The sequence below is a fragment of the Sander lucioperca genome, chromosome 6 (genome assembly GCF_008315115.2).
Source record: "Sander lucioperca isolate FBNREF2018 chromosome 6, SLUC_FBN_1.2, whole genome shotgun sequence".
Lineage (NCBI taxonomy): Eukaryota > Metazoa > Chordata > Actinopteri > Perciformes > Percidae > Sander > Sander lucioperca.
In genome coordinates this window covers 29565648-29586248 of record NC_050178.1, presented here as the reverse complement: position 1 = coordinate 29586248, position 20601 = coordinate 29565648, and the positions used below count along the sequence as shown (strand labels likewise).

Below are 20601 nucleotides of genomic sequence, written 5' to 3'. Positions count from 1 at the left end.
GGACCACCACCCCGACCCTGTCTCCTGACAGCAAAGGGGCTGGAAAAACAAGCCGAAATATGTCGGTCAATAGCAGATCACTTGTGGCCATTAACGACACTTTAAAAGAGAAACAAAAAAAATGTTGTCATGTTTCCTGTATTGAATATCATTGCCAAACATAACACTATACCTTTTAAAAGCGAGGAATAATATCCTGTCTCCTTGGTATAGCCCCAGTTGAGGCTGTGCTGGACACTGGTCTCTGGGCATCAGGTCATCTGGCTCCATCACTACATTTATGGCACCCTGTTTTCCTGCGTGATGTTGTGCAGAGCCCCACAACAATGTTGCAGAATTTTTCCGCCGTGTATAGTAGGGTCCCCCCGCTGATGCAAGACCATGAGCCATCTGCCCTTAATCAATCCGATGGGGCGCTCCACCATGGCCCGTGTGCGTACGTGTGCACTGTTGTACCAGTGAATAGAGGTCCTCTATAAGAGCCAGATCTGTCATTGCCGATAAGTGATCAACTGATGACTTCTCTTCTCCTGTTAAACTTTTTATATGCTGCACCACAAGTCCACACTGACTCCAAAACTGCCAAAATTACTTCCATACATACATTTACATCTTAATATTTAGAATATTTGGAGCTTATTCTACGTAACCTGTATGTACATGTAAGTAAGCATGTATGAATGTAATGTATCTATGTATGAAAAAAATGGTCTGCTTTTGCGAGAAAAATTGTGGCCACAAAAAGCCTTTATTATTATTTTGATGTAAATCTTCATTAAATCTTATAATCTGGCAGATACAATATGGATCTGCAAAGATGAATCAATTAGTCGCCAATTGTTTTGATAAGTCATTTTTTATGAAAAATTCTAATTTCTCTGGAAAAGGGAAGGAAAGAAGGAAGGATATTCTTCCTTCTTTTCTTCCCTCTTCCTTCCTTCCCTCCTTCTTCCTTCCCTCTTCCTTCCTTCCCTCTTCTTCCCTCTTCCTTCCTTCCCTCTTCTTTCCTTCCCTCTTCCTTCCTTCCCTCCTTTCCTCCTTCTTCCTTCCCTCTTCCTTCCTTCCCTCTTCTTCCCTCTTCCTTCCTTCCCTCTTCTTTCCTTCCCTCTTCCTTCCCTCTTCTTTCCTTCCCTCTTTCTTCCTTTCCTCTTCTTTCCTTCCCTCTTCCTTCCTTCCCTCTTCCTTCCTTCCTGCTTCCTTCCTTCCCTCTTTCCTTCCCAAAGTACTCCATATAATCCATTACTAACCCTAACCCACCATGAAAATAATATTATACATAAAACAATGTTAGGAACCTTCCAGTTCTTCCTGGATTCTTATGAATGCAGCCATTCATAACAGGAGGTGTACATAATTGAACAGAAAAAAATTCCATGTGTTTGTGCAAAATTGTGTTTGGCATCTTTAGACTAATAATTACACGACCGTGAGTCAGTGGAGTGTGTGCGTGTGAGAGGGAGAGAGAGAGAAAGGGACAGAGGGAGAAAGACAGAGGGGGAAAGGGGAGAGGGGGAGGGGGGAGAGATAGGTAGAGAAGAAGAGAGAGAGAGAGAGAGGGAGAGGGAGAGAGAGAGAGAGAGAAGAGAGAGAAGAAGAGAGAGAGAGAGAGAAGAGCGAGAGAGAGAGAAGAAGAGAGAGAAGAGAGAAAGAGAGAGAAGAAGAAGAGAGAGAGAGAGAGAGAGAGAGAGAGAAGAAGAGAGAGAAGAAGAGAGAGAAGAGAGAGAGAGAGAAGAAGAAGAAGAGAGAGAGAGAGAGAGAGAGAAGAAGAAGAGAGAGAAGAAGAGAGAGAGAGAGAGAGAGAGAGAGAAGAAGAAGAAGAGAGAGAGAGAGAGAAGAAGAAGAGAGAGAAGAAGAGAGAGAGAGAGAGAGAGAGAGAGAGAGAGAGAGAGAGAGAGAGAGAGAGAGTATCTCGCTCGTGGTCTCGTTTCTCAGTCAGTTGGAGCTCAGAGCTCGTGAACACAACTCCACTTGTGTGCCGCTTCATTCCTTCAGCCGCTTCAGTTTTCCAGACAGGTACCCGGACCCTGCACCCCCCGGACCCTGCACCCCCCGGACCCTGCACCCCCCGGACCCCGGACCCCGCACCCCCCGGACCCCGCACCCCGGGTTTGGACGAGGAGGATGAGGGCTGCGGAGTCTGCCGGCTCGGCTCTCAGCAGAGTTATCTCGTGCACAGAGCAGCGCGTGCGGTGCATCTCCCCCGCCTTCTCCTGGGTGTCCTCACATCTTCTCCAGGCTGGAGGAAACTCTCAAAACTGCCCGAGATACATCTGAGCACATTTCATTTAATTTCTGTTTCTAATTTTTTTTAAGCAGCTATGACATCACCGGGCTGGCTTCTTCTCATCTGCAAACACGGAATACCTAACGGAGTGCGTCTTTGCTGTTCCTTCCACGCAACAAACCCCGTTTCTCCTTGTCTCGAAATCTAAAATTTTTTTTAAAAAAAGATCTAAATCTAAAATCCCGGGAATGTGTGCTCACCGAGCAACAAGCAGCGCCCTGAGTGTCTGTGTCCCTGCAGCAGCAGCAGCAGCAGCAGCAGCTCTACACGCTGAAGATGAGAAGGCATCGGTGGGGAATCCGTCGTTTTGGATGTCTGTGTGCATTTTAAAGGCTGCACCTGCGGGATTACAGTCACTCTGAGAAGAAAATTTGTGGTTTCCCGCTGCTGGATCACGGACAGGGGTGCACTCGGCTTGTTTGGATGCGTGAAAACTATCCTGAGAAAGTCTGTGACTGCTGCTCGCGGGAGGCTCTACATTTCTGTTTGTCTGTGCGCGCGTCGGATTGAAGAGCTCTTTAAAGGCTGCACCTGCGGGATTACAGTCAGTCTGAGGACCTGACACCTGGCCCCTTTTTATTTCAGTTTTTCTCTGCTGGATAAAAGACAGGGATGCACTCGGTTGTTGGATGCGTTAAACTATCCTGAGAAGTGTGTTTTTGGCTCTACATTTCTGTTTCTGTGTCGGATTGAAGATCTGTTTTTTTATTTTGTGTGTGGGAGGAACACGGATCCATCATGGGTACCCACTGTGATCCTTCCCCGCAGATTAACCCGGGCTTTACCCTCCGGGTGTTTGCTCTCCTGTGTTTCCTGGAGATGTCCGGCTCTCAGGAGATTTACGCGCCGCACTCCATCCGCGTGGAGGGCGACGTGACGCTGGGGGGGCTGTTCCCGGTGCACGCGCGGGGGGTCCCGGGGATCCCGTGCGGGGACATCAAGAAGGAGAACGGCATCCACCGACTGGAGGCCATGATGTACGCCCTGGACCAGATCAACGGCGACGAGGAGCTGCTGCCCAACGTCACGCTGGGCGCGCGGATCCTGGACACGTGCTCGCGGGACACGTACGCCCTGGAGCAGTCGCTGACGTTCGTGCAGGCGCTGATCCAGAAGGACACGTCGGACGTGCGGTGCACCAACGGGGAGCCGCCGGTGTTCGTCAAGCCCGAGAAGGTGGTGGGGGTGGTGGGGGCCTCCGCCAGCTCCGTGTCCATCATGGTGGCCAACATCCTGCGCCTCTTCCAGGTAGGAGGCAGACACACACTGAAGGACTCGCTGGGCTCTGCTGACTTATTCAGCAGCGTTATTAGTGGCAGACACTCCTAATGTAATCTCACATTCGTCCTGCAGCAGGGCCGGAGCCAGAGGGTGGAAACATCCGGGGCTCAGCCCAGATTTAGGGAAAAATAGTCCCATTTACAGCAGCTATTTACTCTATGTTTCACCCAGCTTCCTGCTCTTATCCCGGGCTGGGGAAAAAAAGTCACTGACAGACTATAGGAAGCACTTTTTCACCAAGAGTAACCCCCCCACCCCCCATTTGCGGCAGCTATTGGCACTATTTTTTCAAGCCATTTCATAACAGAATGCCCACAAATCTGCACATCATTTGGGATGGAAACACACACACACACACACACACACACACACACACACACACAAACACCACTAACACGCGCACACACACACACACACACACACACACACACACACACACACACACACACACACACACACACACACACCAGTAACACGCACACACACACACACGCACACAAAAACACCAATAACACACACGCACGCACGCACACACACACACGTACACACACACAAACACCAGTAACACACACAAACACACACACGCACGCACGCACACGCACACACACACACACACACACACACACACACACACAGCATGAATGTTGAGCTGACATATTTATATCCATCCCAACAAATAATCTGGGCTGCTCTAACTGCAAATTAGGCATCCCCAACCGTGTTGAGTAAATGTGGCTTTCAATACTTTGAATGGAGTATTATTGGCCAGCGGAGGAACATGTATTCATATATATATGTATAAGATTTCTTTAAAGACCCTGAAAGATTCTGGGCTTTTTGAGGAAACATTCGGGGCTGCAGCAGCAGCAGCAGCTGTGGGTGTCTTCCCTCTCACACAGACTCCTCACACTGATCCAGTTCATAATGGATTCCTCCCTGTTGCCCCGCCTGCAGTGTGAGTCTCTGAGCTGCTTTGAAGGAAACCCCTCTCACATTTAGACTTGTTCCGATATCAATACCAGTATCGGATAAGCCTCAGATACTGCCTAAAATGTTGGTATTAGTATCGGTGAGTATACGAGTCTATGCACCGGTCCAATACCAAGTCATTCAGCCTTAAAAAATCTTCTCTGGTCTATCGCTGGTTGAATTAAAGATGCAGAGGAGGAGCTGTGTCACATGTGAACACACTGAACATCAATATTAGTACGTGCTGGTTTCTGACAGGGAACCATCACATCTCATCAAATATCAGCTGGTTGTGTGCTCTTACAGATGTCTTTGTATTCATGTTGATCTGAAGTTGAGTTGGTCGTGTTCTGCGTTAAAGAAGTCCAGGATGAAATGTAAATCCTGCAGGTCAGTGAGATGTTGTGGTAATAGACGTCCTGCCGATGGTAGGAGCAGGATTAACATGACGTGTTACTGGAGAGAGTTCAGACCAGTTTGGTGTTTCTGGTGTTTGAGTGACATTAAAGAGCCACACACACAAGTTCAGAGGCTCTTTTCTGCTTCCTGCCTGTTTCCTAAGATCTGGTTTTGACTGTCAGCTGTTATTTATTGAGTTCCACTCTCCATCACCACCTTTTTTAACCCTTTTGTCTTCCCATCGACCGTGCAACTTCAAAATTTAAATTTAAAACTTTCTTTTCCCAACGTTTTGGTCATCTTTTTCAACACTGTCGCTTCCCCCCGATGTTTTTTTTTTCGCTTTTTTCAACATTATTTTATAATGTATTTTCTTCAGATGCTATAAAATTAAAATAAAAACACCCACATTCAGTGAGAGTGGTGAAATGATAATTTACTTGTGAAGAGCATTGTATGGAACCATCCAAGTTATTTTCTTTTTGACAATTTGGTTGAAAGGATCCCAAATTTCTGATTATATAGTTTATATATTATATAGTTTTTTTTTTTACTTTTTTTTTTAAATTTTATTTCTGTCATGCCAAACATTTAGCCCATCCCACATGGGAAGACACCACAAAGCATATATAAATCATTTTGGGGGGAAATACAAGTGTATATATATATATATATATCGTTGGTAGCTTATGACGTGTCTGTAAGTTATAGTTACTATGGAAACATTGTTTTTTGTGCTGCCCTCTAGATGTTATTGAAACCTTTTGATCTCAGCGATTCTTCTGACAGGAAACTGAAATAAATGAAGTCAGGCAGGGACTGGCACACATCTTTATATCTGAAGTTTAGATGAAATAAAAACTGAGGAAGATGGAGAGAAAAGCCAAGAACAAGATAGAGATGCCTGACACTAACGTGTGTGAGACACGGACAGAAACGGACAGTGAGTAGAGAGAGGGAGAGAGAGAGAGAGAGAGAGAAAGAGAGAGAGAAAGGGACAGAGAGAGCGGGATGGAGAGAGAGAGAGAGACTGAGAGAGAGAAAGAGAGAGAAAGATATATATATATATATATAGAGAGAGAGAGAGAGAGAGAGAGAGAGAGAGAGAGAGAGAGAGAGAGAGAGAGAGAGAGAGTGTGTGTGTGGAGCTGAAAGGACAGCTCCTTCTTGCCGCTGGTTGTGTTAGGGTCTCCATAGTGAGATATAGAGAGAGAGTGGTGCTGAAAGGACAGCTCCTTCTTGCCGCTGGTTGAACACATCCTCCTCTTCTCCTTCACTGTGCTGAAACCCCCCCCCAGCTCTGCAGATAATTAGAGGATATTACTTTAAGTTAAAGAGCTGGGACAATCCTCTGTATCTCTAGCCTCAGAGCTCTAACCTCTCCTTTATTTCTTATCTCTTCTTATTATGTAAAGCTCCAAAACCATGACGTACGGAGTAACGTCACACCTAAATCACATGCACTGCAGTGTTCTCCCTCTGTTTGTGGAAGACTTTACACCAAGCCACTTTCCAAGCGAGTAATGTCCAAACATATCTGAATGAACCCCTGAGGAGGCGGGGGGGGCTCCCATGGTCTCCATGGTTTGGTGTAAGGTCATAAAACTCAGTCCCAGTCAGTCTTTCTCCCGTCTGGACATTCAGACAAAATCAAACGTGTTTGATATTATCATAAGTTTGAAGTCTTGGTGGTGAAGTTAAATCATGTGACCATTGTCAACAACTAATGGGTGCTCTCCCTCCAGCACCAAACAGGAAGCAGCAAACAGCTAGAGCCAGTGGTGTTTATGGTTGCTATGGTGCCACGCTAACCTAAACACTAAAGAGGGGAAGTTTCTGATTTTCAACCCTTCTGAAGAGAGCCATCCAACGGATAAACACAGACCTCCTGGTACAGGGGACATTCATCTGCATGTACGACAGAACAGAAAATCTTAAAGTTACCAGATAACACTAGCTAAGGCTAACGGTAGCTAACAATTCTAGTTGTAGTCTTGTAATGTGTGACCCTGACAGATCCCCAGTCGTTACATATTATGACAGTCTTTTACGTTAGATGTGAGAGGGTGTCAGACTTTTGTCTTTTTGTTAAAAAGTCTGGTCAGAGTCTTCTAGTGTACGGTAGGCTTTAGGTGCACTTATTTTGACGGGAGGTTTAGGGGTCCTCCCTCAAGAAAATGTTACAGTTTTCTATAAGAAAAATATGCATATTAACCTAGTTTTAATGCTTACGTGTATGCGCCTAACGCATATAATGGTCGGGGAAACCCTGCACAGTCAGCTGATCCTGGTTCAGCTTTCCAGTTTTTATCTTCCAGAGATGATCCAGTGATTCTGTTCACTAGACCCCAAAAAATCTGGAAAACCTAAAGTATGATGTATCCTAAGATACTACACCCGCCCCACCCCAACTCCACTTTGAAAAGGCGCCATTTACATTTCATAGAGCTGCAAAGATGAATGGATTAATTGTCAACTATTAAATTAATCTCCAACTATTTAGATAATCCATTCAATTTGAGTCATTTTTTTTATAATACAACGTGTGTGATGTCAGCGTGTTAAATGTGAATATGTTCTAGTTTCTTCTCTCCTCTGGGACAGGAAACTGAATCTTTGGCTTTGGGAAACACTGATCCATATTTTAGAGACCAAACAACTCATGCAGTCATAGAGGAAATAATCCACACATCAATCCACAATCAAAACAAATTAGTTGCACATCAATCTCCTCAGCTCTGAAAGTGTTGCACCTTTGAAGTGTTCATATTATGCTCATTTTCAGGTTCATAATTGTTATTTAGAGGTTGTACCAGAATAGGTTTATGTGGTTTAATGTTCAGAAAACATCATATGTTTGTTGTACTGCACATTGCTGCAGCTCCTCTTTTCACCCTGTGTGTTGAGCTCTCTGTTTTAGCTACAGAGTGAGACCTCTCACTTCTGTTCCATCTTTGTTGGGAGTCACACATGCTCAGTAGCTAGGTAAGGACTACTAGCCAGTCAGAAGCAGAGTATGAGGGCGTGCCCTGACAGTAGCTAGGTAAGGACTACTAGCCAGTCAGAAGCAGAGTATAAGGGCCCTGACAGTACCTAGGTAAGGACTACTAGCCAGTCAGAAGCAGAGTATAAAGGCCCTGACAGTACCTAGGTAAGGACTACTAGCCAGTCAGAAGCAGAGTATGAGGGCCCTGACAGTACCTAGGTAAGGACTACTAGCCAGTCAGAAGCAGAGTATGAGGGCCCTGACAGTACCTAGGTAAGGACTACTAGCCAGTCAGAAGCAGAGTATGAGGGCCCTGACAGTACCTAGGTAAGGACTACTAGCCAGTCAGAAGCAGAGTATGAGGGCCCTGACAGTACCTAGGTAAGGACTACTAGTTTGTCTCTGAAGTAAAGGCTGGACTACAATAGAGCTGTTTGGAGCAGTTTGTGAACAGTGTTTTCTGTTGGAGATGGTAAGTCCCTTTGGGGGGGACTTTGGGCTTTTTCACTTTGTAAACCTATAACGTGCACAAAGAAAGATATATAACACAATAAAGGAAAGGGAAAAAGCATAATGAGCACTTTAAATTTCCTAATCATGTCGTGAGTAACTGTCCCGTTATGGGCAGGAATAATTAATGTCGCAGTCCGTGTTTTAGTGAACCGAGTCCTGATTCTACATCTGTTTTCCTTCAAAACAAACAACCCTGATGTGCCATTATCAAAATGAAAGTGACCACATATGTTGAAGTTAAAACAGAGTGTATGTAGCTAATGAGCTGGAGCCTCCATTCCGCCCACTGACTCCCATTACCAAAGCAAACCCTGCTACACCTCTAGTGATGAACCACCCTCTCAATTAAACAACGCTTTTACTGCTAAAAGCTGCTGTCTGTTTTTATAAGAGAGATGAGGGAGGGGGGCTTTTATTTAGCTCTCATGCTCGCTAAAATTCATGGCTAACAGTAGTGGGGTGTGCTCGGTAATGTGCAGAGATTTAATAAGCCTCTATCTTCTCGTCAACGTGCTGAGTCGACCGCTGTCATGGCCTAATGGGAGGGAGGGAGGAAGGGAAGGAAGGAAAGACAAAACAGAGAGACAGAAACATAAGACTTGATGGGAGAATTACTGAGAAAGGGGTCGATGCGTTGACATTTTTATTATCAATGAACCTGCTGATTATTTTCTCGATTCATTGATTCTTTGTTTTGTCAGAAGACAGTAAAACAAGAGAGTGTGGGATGGTGGCAGTTTTTCCTGCATAGAGAGTTCTTTCGTGTCCCCCAAAGAAGGGTGAAGTTAGCGCTAATGGGATCTCCGTTTTACCATCCAGAGTCAGGCTGTTATGTTACCGGACTTAGTCTGGCATGTCCAGACCTTCCTCCACAGCGCTGCAAAGGAAGGTCTGTCTAGTCCTCACAGCAAAACCTGCTCTGGTTTATTGGCATTACTTTAAACCAATCACAATCGTCTTGGGCGGTGCTAAGCTCCGGATGGAGCCAATGTGCCTCTGCTAAATAGTCTCAGGAAGGAACTTGTTTTGGTGGAACGTGTGGACGTTCAAAAGTAGTTTTAGTCGTGCAACAGAAAACTCAGATTGGACAGATAGTCTAGCTAGCTGTCTGGATTTACCCTGCAGAGATCTGAGGAGTCTGCACTTTGGAGTCAGGTGTACTCTGGTCTGGCTCAGGTCCCTAATGTGAAAGCCTGATTACTAATATACTAATATAGGGTTAGGGTTATAATATATATATATAAATAATACTGCATTATATTTTTATATTTTGAATTGACATAAATAAAGACATTTCCATCATAAATCGGTTCATAAAAATATACCAGAAGGCAGGAAATGACGTGTTACACGCTCAAATGTTTTCCTTTTTTAACTTCCATCTGCCTCCTGAATCTTGTCTTCTTTTCCACATTCATAAAGATGTTTCCACCATTAATATGTACAGTACCATGCTCAAATTAGAGATCCCCCGCTTACTTATTGCTTAATGGGTCCCCCCAAAGGCTCGTTTTAAGCCTGACAACCCTCCTGATGACCTCTTTAAATTGCCTGTTTGGTCAAAAACTTAGAACTATCCAGTTAAAGTAAATATCATTTGTAACAAAGAACAGCCACAAATCCAACAGCTGGAATCTATATGAGACTACATCCTTAATAATGAGAAAAAAAACAGAAGGATGGAAAAACTTCATAATTCATTCATCAGTCGTCGTCGTCCCCCCCCCCCGCATTCTCTGCCCTACATGTAGTGTAAAAATCTTTTTCTGGCTTTGACCCGACCCATGATCCAGCTGGGGGGGGGGGGGTCCAGAGAGTGAAGCCCTGATGCGTTTGTAGTGCGACTCCGGAGCCAACTAGGCCATTAAGGAACATCAAGGGCGTAATGAAGCGAGAACAGCTGTGGAACAGATTACTTTTCTATCGCAGGGGGAAATAATTACCCTCCCATTTCATCCCACTGAGTGTTTCAAGCTTTCTGTTGGATTCCCTCCCTCTGGTTCTCCTCCATATCTGACCTGTTTTCCCTCAAAATGTTCTGCAACATTCGTGTGAAGGACACATTAGAGCTGCAAAAGATTATTCGATCAGACAATTAGTTGTCAACTATTAAGACTTCTCTATTTGCAGCTTGTTAAATGTGAATATTTTCTAGTTTCTTCTCTCCTGTCTAACCAGACAAGTGAAATAGAACATTAACATTTAACCCTGGAATATAATCTACATAGAAGATTTAGAGTTTTCCTGGAGAGAGATTATCTACAGGGCCTCTTGGAGGAATAAGGATGTTATTCAGAGAAACAGTTCATCCCATTCATGCTTTTTAATAACAAAAATATCAGGACAGTCTGAGGCAACTAACTGAAAATAAAATGTATTTTTGTTTATTCTCACACACCTTGAGTTCACTGTGTTTTTAAAAAAAAAAATGTTTTGGGCTTCACACTACCACTGAAAGCTGTGGCGTCTTCAATGCTGCGAGCTTTGAAAAATATGGGAGAGAAGAAACACTTTGAGCTCCCGGGGAGAAACGGCTTTAAAAGGTCTGTTATTAACTTCCTGACCTCGGCCACCATTAAATTCAGAAGCTTCCTGGCCAAAATAAATTCTTTTCAAAATCAGCTTTCAACCGGTGAGAGTTAGCTCGGCCTGGAAGAAGCCAAAGCTTTGAAAAGCTCCGTAGTTACTCAGGTCTGGCTCGGAAAAGAAGAAGGATCTAAGAAGCAGCTGAAGATGAGGAATGGTTTCAAAGACACTAAAGCCATATTTACACAGGATATTAGTATTACTTGGTGACCTCTGGTCATTTGTAGTAATTATGGATGTTGTCTGTGATCCTAATCTCGTGCAAATCGGCCTAACATATTTTGTATTTATATTTATAGAATATATACAGCATTATTTCAGGTATTTAATATTTAAAGATAAACTATGTTTGCAGATGATAGCAGACCAAATGCATCTAATGGCTAAAGGGTTTTAATAGATCAGTATCAGAGGTTGAGCCAGGGTTAGATGCGTTGTTTATGTCCATGATCAATGACTGTATAATCAATGGGCATTATCTAAAATCATCTTGGTAGGAGCTTGATGTTTGCAGTGGTTCTGTAAGTCCCTGAAATTATCAGAATTTAATCAGAGGAGAGAAGAAACTAGAACATATTCACATTTAACAAGCTGGAATCAGGGAATTTTAAGATGGAAAAAAAAAAAGTGTCAAAAGCATTTTAAAAAGTGTCCACTGACACCGTTAAAAAAGTTAAAAAAAAAAAAAAACCGCATTAAAAAGTGTAAAAAAAAAATAAAAAAAAAAAGTGCCGAAAAACGTAAGAAAAAAACAAAAAAAGCATTAAAAAACATAAATTTAATTTAAAATTAATTTTAAAAAGCATCCAAAAAAGCAGAGAAAATGTCAAATAATTGTTATAGTGGCACAAAGTTTACACAAAAGCATCGACAAAGAGCCAAAAAGCGTATAAAAAAACATCAAAAAAGCATCTAAAACTGTCCAAAGCCAGATGAAACTAGAAAATATTCACGTTTAACAAGCTGAAATCACACAGGTTTCACTGTGTACATACAAAATGACTCAAGTAGTTGGAGATTAATTTAATAGTTGAAAACTATAATCACTTTGTCTTTGCAGTTTAAGAAGAGATATTACTAGATATTACTCTGTGTAACGTAGAGTTCTTCCTGCGTGTCTGTACGACGTGTAACGTTAGACAGCCAATCACAGACATTATTAGATCTTGGTAGAAGCATGCTGCGTGCTGATTGGCTCACTGAAGCTGAAGAGATTTACTAAGGTCAAATATTATGGAGGCAATTCAATCGGTGCCTAAAAAGTATCGAGGTTCGGGACCCGGCCCTAGAGTTGTGTTGATATCTTTAGGGCCCTGTAACGCTTTGGCTTCATTTGCTTTGTTGAACTTTTGTTTTTGGGAAAATAAACCCAACTTTTAGAACGTTGCTTTGGTCCACAGCAGCATGGATGTCATGATATCTGTCAAGAAGTTGATGTCAGGAGTTTTTGTTATCTGACCACTTCTTCCTCTGACTCCCTGGATGATTCAGCCAGTGACTCATGTTGTGTCGGCTCACTGTGAGCTTCGCTGGAAGTTGAACTCACGGGTTTACTTTGGCTTAGCCTTGAAGCTGCAGAACGCCACACTGATAGGAATGTAAGCTGCAGAGTTTGCGACCCAGTAGCATGACACAAAGACTCTCCATTCAACCCGAAGCTGATCCTGTTAGCCGGCGTGGCTAACTGACTGCAGGCAGGATGTGCTTGCCGGGGAGGAAACACTTCCCGCTCGGCTCAGGAAAAACAGTTTAAAGTGCTTAACATCAGACATGGGTCAAACATTCTTTACATCATTCTGTGTGAACTATCCGGCTGAATTCTGAGCAGCGCACAATTTAGCCTGTTAAAAATGAGTCTGAGAAATGTAGCTAACAGTCGGAGTGATGCTCAGTTTAGGTGACAGTAAACGGGTCCCTGCAGGGGGGATCCCCGGTGGATTTTCTGTGTGGCGCTCCTGCTCCCTCCTGCAGGGCTCCCAGGTGCAGCAGACACTACGGGACCCTTAACAGACTGAGTTTATTTTATGTCACACTGTGTTAGATGCTCTCAGTCTGTGTCAGACTGCACAATATCACTGACTACGTTTCAGTTTTTGTCCTAATTCTGCAGGAAGTAAAGTGACGTTTCTTGTTGTACCATTGTGGCTTAAAAAGTATTTTGCTTTTTTTACACACAAAAACACACACACACACACACACACACACACACACACACACACACACACACACACACACACACACTTGATTGGCTCCGCCTCCATGTGGCCAGTTAAAATGTTAGCCGCTCTCCCATTGGGCGAGATGCAGCAGTACAACAGTATGGAACAGTTTATGGAAATGTCAGTCCATCAATCATAAATGAAATGTAGGCTACTTGGAATCTGTGATGTGGAGACAAATGGGAGAGAGTCTTTAAATAAAAATCATCCCCCCTCACTTCTGAAACTGCAGCTCTGCGCCTGCTTCGCCACTTTCTGGGACTGTAAACTATATTTTTGGATACCACACAAACTCTTGGACACACACTGTCTGATGGTCTGACCTATATTCTTTGCAGTGCCACAACAAAAATGCCGAGTCATTGAAACTACGCCCTCGTATCTGCCTTTTATTACCTTCCAGATGGAAGTGATGGCCCGCTGCAGGCTCCGATTTTGCAGAAAAAGATAAAAACAGACTCCGAAGGGAAGCAGGGCAGCAATCAGACACATTTTTCGAGGTCAAGATGCATTTCAAAAACACATTTAGCAGCTATGATTGGCTGGCAGCTTCCCGGGTAACTTCCTTTGCTGTTTCTGGAGTTAGAAAGGACTTTTGATCTTGACTCACTGTGTTGCCCGTTGCTGGGAGAGTTTCACTCCTACGTGACTAAAAATAAAAGCGCATTAATGAATATGAATGACTTTTCCAAAAGGGTAGGTAGGATTTCTATAAGGCTACATTCTGCATTATAAGTAATATCCGATATTATTATTATTATTCCACGCATCACTATGTTGTGTTAAGTCTGTGGAACATCATCCGATACCCCAGCCAGTGTCCTGCGTATTATCATTGGGCAGAGGATATTTCTGCTCATGTTGGAGGAATGGAGGATAAGATATATAACTGTGTGTCTGCAGGTTCTGGGAAGACTTTTAAAACGTCTTGCATTACATTTACAAGGTCTTATATATTCAGTCCTGCCTGCTGCCGGCAGTGATGTCAGTCCAACTCTGTCACCACAGCGACGAGGAAGCTCATCAGCTCATAATGTGCAAAAACTAACTTAACTATAATCTATATTTACACCTCTGTGGACACGTACCGTCAGAGACCAGCTGGTGAACATATCGGAGCATTTAGCAGCTAAAGAGACAGATTTCCCTCCAAAAACAGCTAACAGAGAGAGAATATTGGACTCACACACACTTTAGACAACCAGCGGATACTGGACACGTAAAGGCGATATGTTTATGATTTATAGCGTCTGCTGACTCCTCTTAACCGGCCGGTCAGCTTGGCTGAAAACACGCCTTACCTCGTCTGTTGCAGGACACATTTTGGCCTTTAAAAAACTGAGGTTTGGTCTCATTTTGAACCCTGATTAATGTCACCCCCGATATGATCCATGATCCATAAAGATCAACACGATATGGGATGAATAAATCCTGCTTTTGTTAACTTGTTTTCTTGAAATATTCCGACTTCTTTTCTTGAAATATTATGACTTTCTTTCTTGAAATATTTAGACTTTTTTTCTTGAAATATTCTGACTATTTTTCATAATCTATTAATCGCTGTTAAACTTTGCCGGGACGGACGAGTGAGAGAGATTCTTAGTTAGTTACATCATTCGTAATTATGTCTATATTCTGCAGGGAAGCATGAAAAAAAAGAGATATAATAATAAATAATTCAAAGCCACATGGTCCCTGCTGGTTCTCTCCTTCGTCCTTTGATTCTTCGGCCAGTTTGATCAAAGTATGACACAAGTGGATTCATGAGGTGTTAAAAAGATCTTAAAATAAACTGGGTCAATCTTCCAGAAACCCTCTCTTCCTATACTGTACTTCATTCCAAATGTTGAGGTACTTTTCATGCCACTTTCTACTTCTACTCCGCTACATTTCAGAGAGAAATATTGTACTTTCTAAAATGGGAGGGTGTGTGTGTGTGTGGGTTGGCAGATGCTAATGCCAAGCCCTGTTTGTAGTATTTTTAAGTATTTATTTATTTCTCATGTATGATTATTGACTGTATTGTTGTATGTTGTGTCTGTATGTGCCCCGCACCACAAAGGAAGTTCCCTCATGGGAAAAATAGCATTCCTTTTGATTTTTTTGATTTTTGAAGTGACGTATGTATCGTGAAATTCAAGTTAGGGTTCAAACCCAGAAGGACCAACTCAATATAAGTTTTAAACCCTGAAGTTTACGAAGCAGCTTTTCTTCAGTTGGCCGAGAAAAGGTTTAAACCTGGGATTGCGGCTATATTTATATTTTATTTTGCAGCAGAGCTGCTTCTTCTTCTTCGTTCTCTGTAGCTGCCTGTTGCTTTGCCTGAGCTATCGCTGTTGTCTCCAAACCCTGCAGACAGACTGCACACAAATGCTACATGTTCACACTCTCCCACTGAAGAAAAGAAGCCAAATCATCTGAAACGTCAGTAAGAAACGTGACAAAGCTTTGAACACGAAGTGTATTGAGAAACAAACTCTCAGATCACTGACATGATGAGGTGAAAATAATGAATTACAGTTGGCAGACAAAGCAGCCGTGTAATTATTGTGAGTTGTGTCTGGTGTGATTGCAGTTGAGGAGATGATGCAGAGTTGTGAGTGTGTAATTAACCTGAAGGAAAACTGTCATTATAGTCCTTCAGTCCAGTTCATTTCACCTGTAGGTCAGAGAGCAGTCTCCGTGTTGCTGAATGATGATCCTCATAAGTAAACAACATAACGTGATTGGTTGATGTCTTTATTTGTGTCGCAAAAGCTCCGAAAAATCAACCTTGTTTTGAAAATAAATTACGCCGCTTTATCACTGTGTAATATTCACGTTCTGTGTGAAAGTACTCGTGACAAAAACAAAACTGTCCCTGGTGTGTAAAGACCTTTACTCTGCCTCTGATTGGTGATGATTATCTAACCCTGGTATTCTGGGAAAACCCAAATTTGCCTCTTTTTAAAGGGTGCTCTATGCGGCGTTATCTGACGCTGAGAGCCGGTGATAAAGCTGAGGTCAAAGTGAGAAGGGGTTGGTTCTGCAGGTGTTTGAAAGTATTTACAACGTGTTGGGTTTTCCTGGTTCTGCTTTAGTGTTTCTAATATTTTAGAAGAAGGTGAAAAATGTGAGCAGCTGACAGACAGCAAGCGAAGGAGAGAGGGAGAGATGATGATGATGTGACCTAACATGTCTTTAGTTCTGCAGGTATTTGGTCATACACTAAAGTATTGGACACATTAAAATGTTGACCTGATGAAAAGTCAGAGGATCACCAAAGTTTATTACAGTTCATCCTCATTCCGTCTGTACAAAATTCGATGGCAATCCTGTGAATAGCTGAGAAATGTCAGTCTGGACCAAAGTAGTCTATATCGACGACGTGTCATTTACTGGATCGCTCCGGTGCCGCCGGATGTCCGTCCTCTTCCTCTTTCTTTGTGTCGGCGTTCTAAACTCCGGTGGATTCGGGGAAACATCTTTTGTTAAAGAGTAAGATCCTTTTTGTTGAACATGAAACAGCCCCGAAATCCCCATCACCAAACCCACCAGACTCCCAGCAGTGACAACACAGTCTAGCTAGGTTCGTTCTCATTCCCAGCGAGTCAAACACCGATGCTTGGTCTGGAGTCTCGCTGTCACTTTTTGACGCTCTGGGTCGGAACCGATTTGGGGTCATTTAAAAAAAAAAAGAGCTGCTGTGTTCCAGGATGGCGAAGGAATGTCCTGCCTCAAGGCTGTTACACACTCGGGGCATGGCGAATAAGCGATGCAAATATGCAAAATAATCGGCTGTGAATATTTTGCATCAAAACTATTTACACCTAGCCTGGATGCCAGCCGAACTTAGCCCCGCCCACAACGTTTGAGGTCAGGAAGTTCAGTCTGGACTTCATCCGTTGTGGAGCAACTATGCTCGAACCAGAGCGGTTTGGACCAATCAAATTGTCAGGGCGGGCTTTATACGATGATGGACAGATGATCAATATTCTGACTAGAATCTGAGTATGACGACGTCAGGCTAATTCACACCAGCAGCGCAAAAAAAATCACACACTCGACAGCCATTTCAATTCCAGAGCTGGCTTCCCGATGTACACATGTACAAATAAGTCAGCAGTTAACTTCATTTAATATTGGATGAGGAGTTTTCTTTTGCAGGGTGAAAATGTTCCAACAAAACAAGTTCCTTCCTGAGACTATTAAGCAGAGCCACCATCACTGCGCCTGGAGCTTAGCGCCGCCCAAGACCATTGGGATTGGTTTAAAGCAGGGGTCTCCAACCTTTCTTCATCTGAAAACATAACACACATAAGCTGAATGAAGCTACTGTTTGTACATGTATGAAATTGCAAAACCCAAAGCTTATGAAAAATCTTCACATCACGTTAAGGTTCATGACTATTTTATATATTCTATGGCCCACAAAGTTATCTACATCACTGAAAATATTCCCATCAGGGTCCAAGAAAACATGACCACTTAACACTTCTATGGGCCACAAAGTTAGCTACCTCACTTTAAATATCGGGGTCATGTTGTCTCAGTTTGTCAACCTATTGGCGAGCTACAGGAAACCTACTCGCCAACTCCTTGTTGGAGACCCCTGGTTTAATGAAATGTTTTTCTCTCATCCCAGAATGCTGTGAGGACTAGCCAGTCCTTCCTCCGCAGCGCTGTGGAGGAGGGACTGGCTATGCGAGACCAAAGTAGTTGAACCGACAGATGTTTACCGTGGCCAAAGAATACTTTGCTCTGGAAACATTATATTATGAATAGCTATAATAACCCTATAATGAAGGAAGGAAGGATAGAAGGAAGAAAGGAAGGACAGAAGGAACGAAGTTAGGAAGGAAAGGCAGAATGAAGGAAGGAAGGAAGGAAGGAAGGAAGGAAGGAAGGAAAGGTAGAATGAAGGAAGGAAGGAAAGACAATGAAGGAATGAAGTAAGGAAGGAAAGACGGAAGGAAGGAAGGAAAGGCAGAAGCAAGGAAGGAAGGAAGGAAGGAAAGGTGGAAGGAAGAAAGGAAAGGCAGAATGAAGTAAGGAAGGAAAGACGGAAGGAAGGAAGGAAAGGTACAATGAAGGAAGGAAGGAAGGAGAGACAGAATTAAGGAATGAAATAAGGAAGGAAGTAAGTAAGGAAAGACAGAAGGAAGGAAGGAAGGAAGGAAAGACAGAATGAAGGCATGAAGTAATGAAGTAAGGAAGGCAAGACGGAAGGAAGGAAGGAAGGAAGAGCGGATTGGAATAATAAAGGGGTGACATTATGAGAGAACAAGACAAAAAGGATCATCAGCTTCAAACGCAGATGTAGAAATAATGAAAGCGTTAATTAGCTGGTGTAGCCGGGGGTTCGGTCCCAGATGAGTATTGTACAGATCTGTTGGGACCGAGGAAACAATGGCTTCCGCTGTGCCCTTATATGCTTTGTTCTTTGTCTTACATGCAGATTTATCCGCTGTATGGTCTGACCGTTTCTCACTGGCTGCACTCTGAATTACTGCTGCACCGCTGGACGCTTTGAATCAGAAACATTATTTACTCCTCAGCTGTCAGAAGGCCGAGGAAATGACCCGGTAATACCAGTTCTCTGAGGCTGTGTGCTCGATCTGGCTCTGAAGATGTGATCCTACGTTGGTACGGGCTGCAACTAACTATTATTATCAAAGGGTATTCATGTGTGAAGTTTTACCGACAAAAACATAAAAAAGAAAAAAATGTTAAAGGAAAAAAAAGTGACAAATGTAAAAAAAAAAAAAAAGATAGTAAAATAACTTTTCATCGCTGTTCAAAGTCTTCTAGTGGATTGGAGGCATGAGATGTATTGTTGCCATGCCTGTATCTAAAAACTTGCGTATCTGTAGCCTAGCTTTATGTATCTATTTTGTGTCGGACACAAATATGGCCAGCTGTACCCATGAATAGGAGCAGCTGTGTGGATTTAACTTGTCTTCTCTCTGTGACTATCTTTTAAATCCACTCAATAATGAAGAACACGCTGCTCCCACATAACCTTTTGTTCCAAAATGAGACATCCACTTGGTGAAAATGTCACCTGCTGGGGGTGTTAACACAAAATAATTGATCCGTGCGGGGCATTTACCGGACGTCCTCTGTTGAAAGAAGCTCTTTTATAAAGCGGATATTTAATAAGTTAGAGATTTTTGAATGTTGACCTTCACAATAAAAGACTTTCTTCTCTTTGATTGGATATAAAGCCTTTTGAAATCTAATTTCTGTCCTCCAACATGAAGAAGAGACCGTTTGACTTACAGCACGAAGACCTGTACAGTTTTACTACTCTCTACTGTTGTCTCTCTTCATACTACTCTCTACTGTTGTCTCTCTACATACTACTCTCTACTGTTGTCTCTCTACATACTACTCTCTACTGTTGTCTCTCTACATACTACTCTCTACTGTTGTCTCTCTACATACTACTCTCTACTGTTGTCTCTCTACATACTACTCTCTACTGTTGTCTCTCTACATACTACTCTACTGTTGTCTCTCTACATACTACTCTCTACTGTTGTCTCTCTACATACTATTCTCTACTGTTGTCTCTCTACATACTACTCTCTACTGTTGTCTCTCTACATACTACTCTACTGTTGTCTCTCTACATACTACTCTCTACCGTTGTCTCTCTACATACTGCTCTCTACCGTTGTCTCTCTACATACTGCTCTCTACCGTTGTCTCTCTACATACTGCTCTCTACCGTTGTCTCTCTACATACTACTCTCTACCGTTGTCTCTCTACATACTACTCTCTACCGTTGTCTCTCTACATACTACTCTCTACCGTTGTCTCTCTACATACTACTCTCTACCGTTGTCTCTCTACATACTACTCTCTACCGTTGTCTCTCTACATACTACTCTCTACTGTTGTCTCTCTACATACTACTCTCTACTGTTGTCTCTCTACATACTACTCTCTACTGTTGTCTCTCTACATACAACTCTCTACTGTTGTCTCTCTACATACTACTCTCTACTGTTGTCTCTCTACATACTACTCTCTACTGTTGTCTCTCTACATACTACTCTACTGTTGTCTCTCTACATACTACTCTCTACCGTTGTCTCTCTACATACTACTCTCTACTGTTGTCTCTCTACATACTACTCTCTACTGTTGTCTCTCTACATACTACTCTACTGTTGTCTCTCTACATACTACTCTCTACTGTTGTCTCTCTACATACTACTCTCTACTGTTGTCTCTCTACATACTACTCTCTACTGTTGTCTCTCTACATACTACTCTCTACTGTTGTCTCTCTACATACAACTCTCTACTGTTGTCTCTCTACATACTACTCTCTACTGTTGTCTCTCTACATACAACTCTCTACTGTTGTCTCTCT

The 20601-nt window shown here is 42.9% G+C and overlaps 3 protein-coding genes across 4 annotated transcripts in view; 2 read left to right on the top strand and 1 right to left on the bottom strand.

The window, feature by feature from the left end:
• The window catches only part of LOC116034688, a 678603-nt gene that overhangs the window by 363883 nt on the left and 294119 nt on the right, over window positions 1-20601 (top strand). The gene's annotated exons all lie outside the window — the stretch shown is intronic.
• LOC116065136 (myosin light chain kinase, smooth muscle-like) overlaps window positions 1-20601 on the bottom strand; it is a 766302-nt gene that overhangs the window by 517549 nt on the left and 228152 nt on the right. The gene's annotated exons all lie outside the window — the stretch shown is intronic.
• The window catches only part of LOC116063564 (metabotropic glutamate receptor 7-like), a 480756-nt gene continuing 463148 nt past the window's right edge, over window positions 2994-20601 (top strand). Inside the window, exon 1 of one of the 2 annotated variants that reach the window (XM_036002392.1) lies at window positions 2994-3532. In XM_036002392.1, the coding sequence (XP_035858285.1) occupies window positions 3023-3532 (510 nt within the window). In that variant the 5' untranslated portion in view covers window positions 2994-3022. The remainder of the gene's footprint in view (window positions 3533-20601) is intronic. The other variant, XM_036002393.1, reaches the window with a different exon arrangement.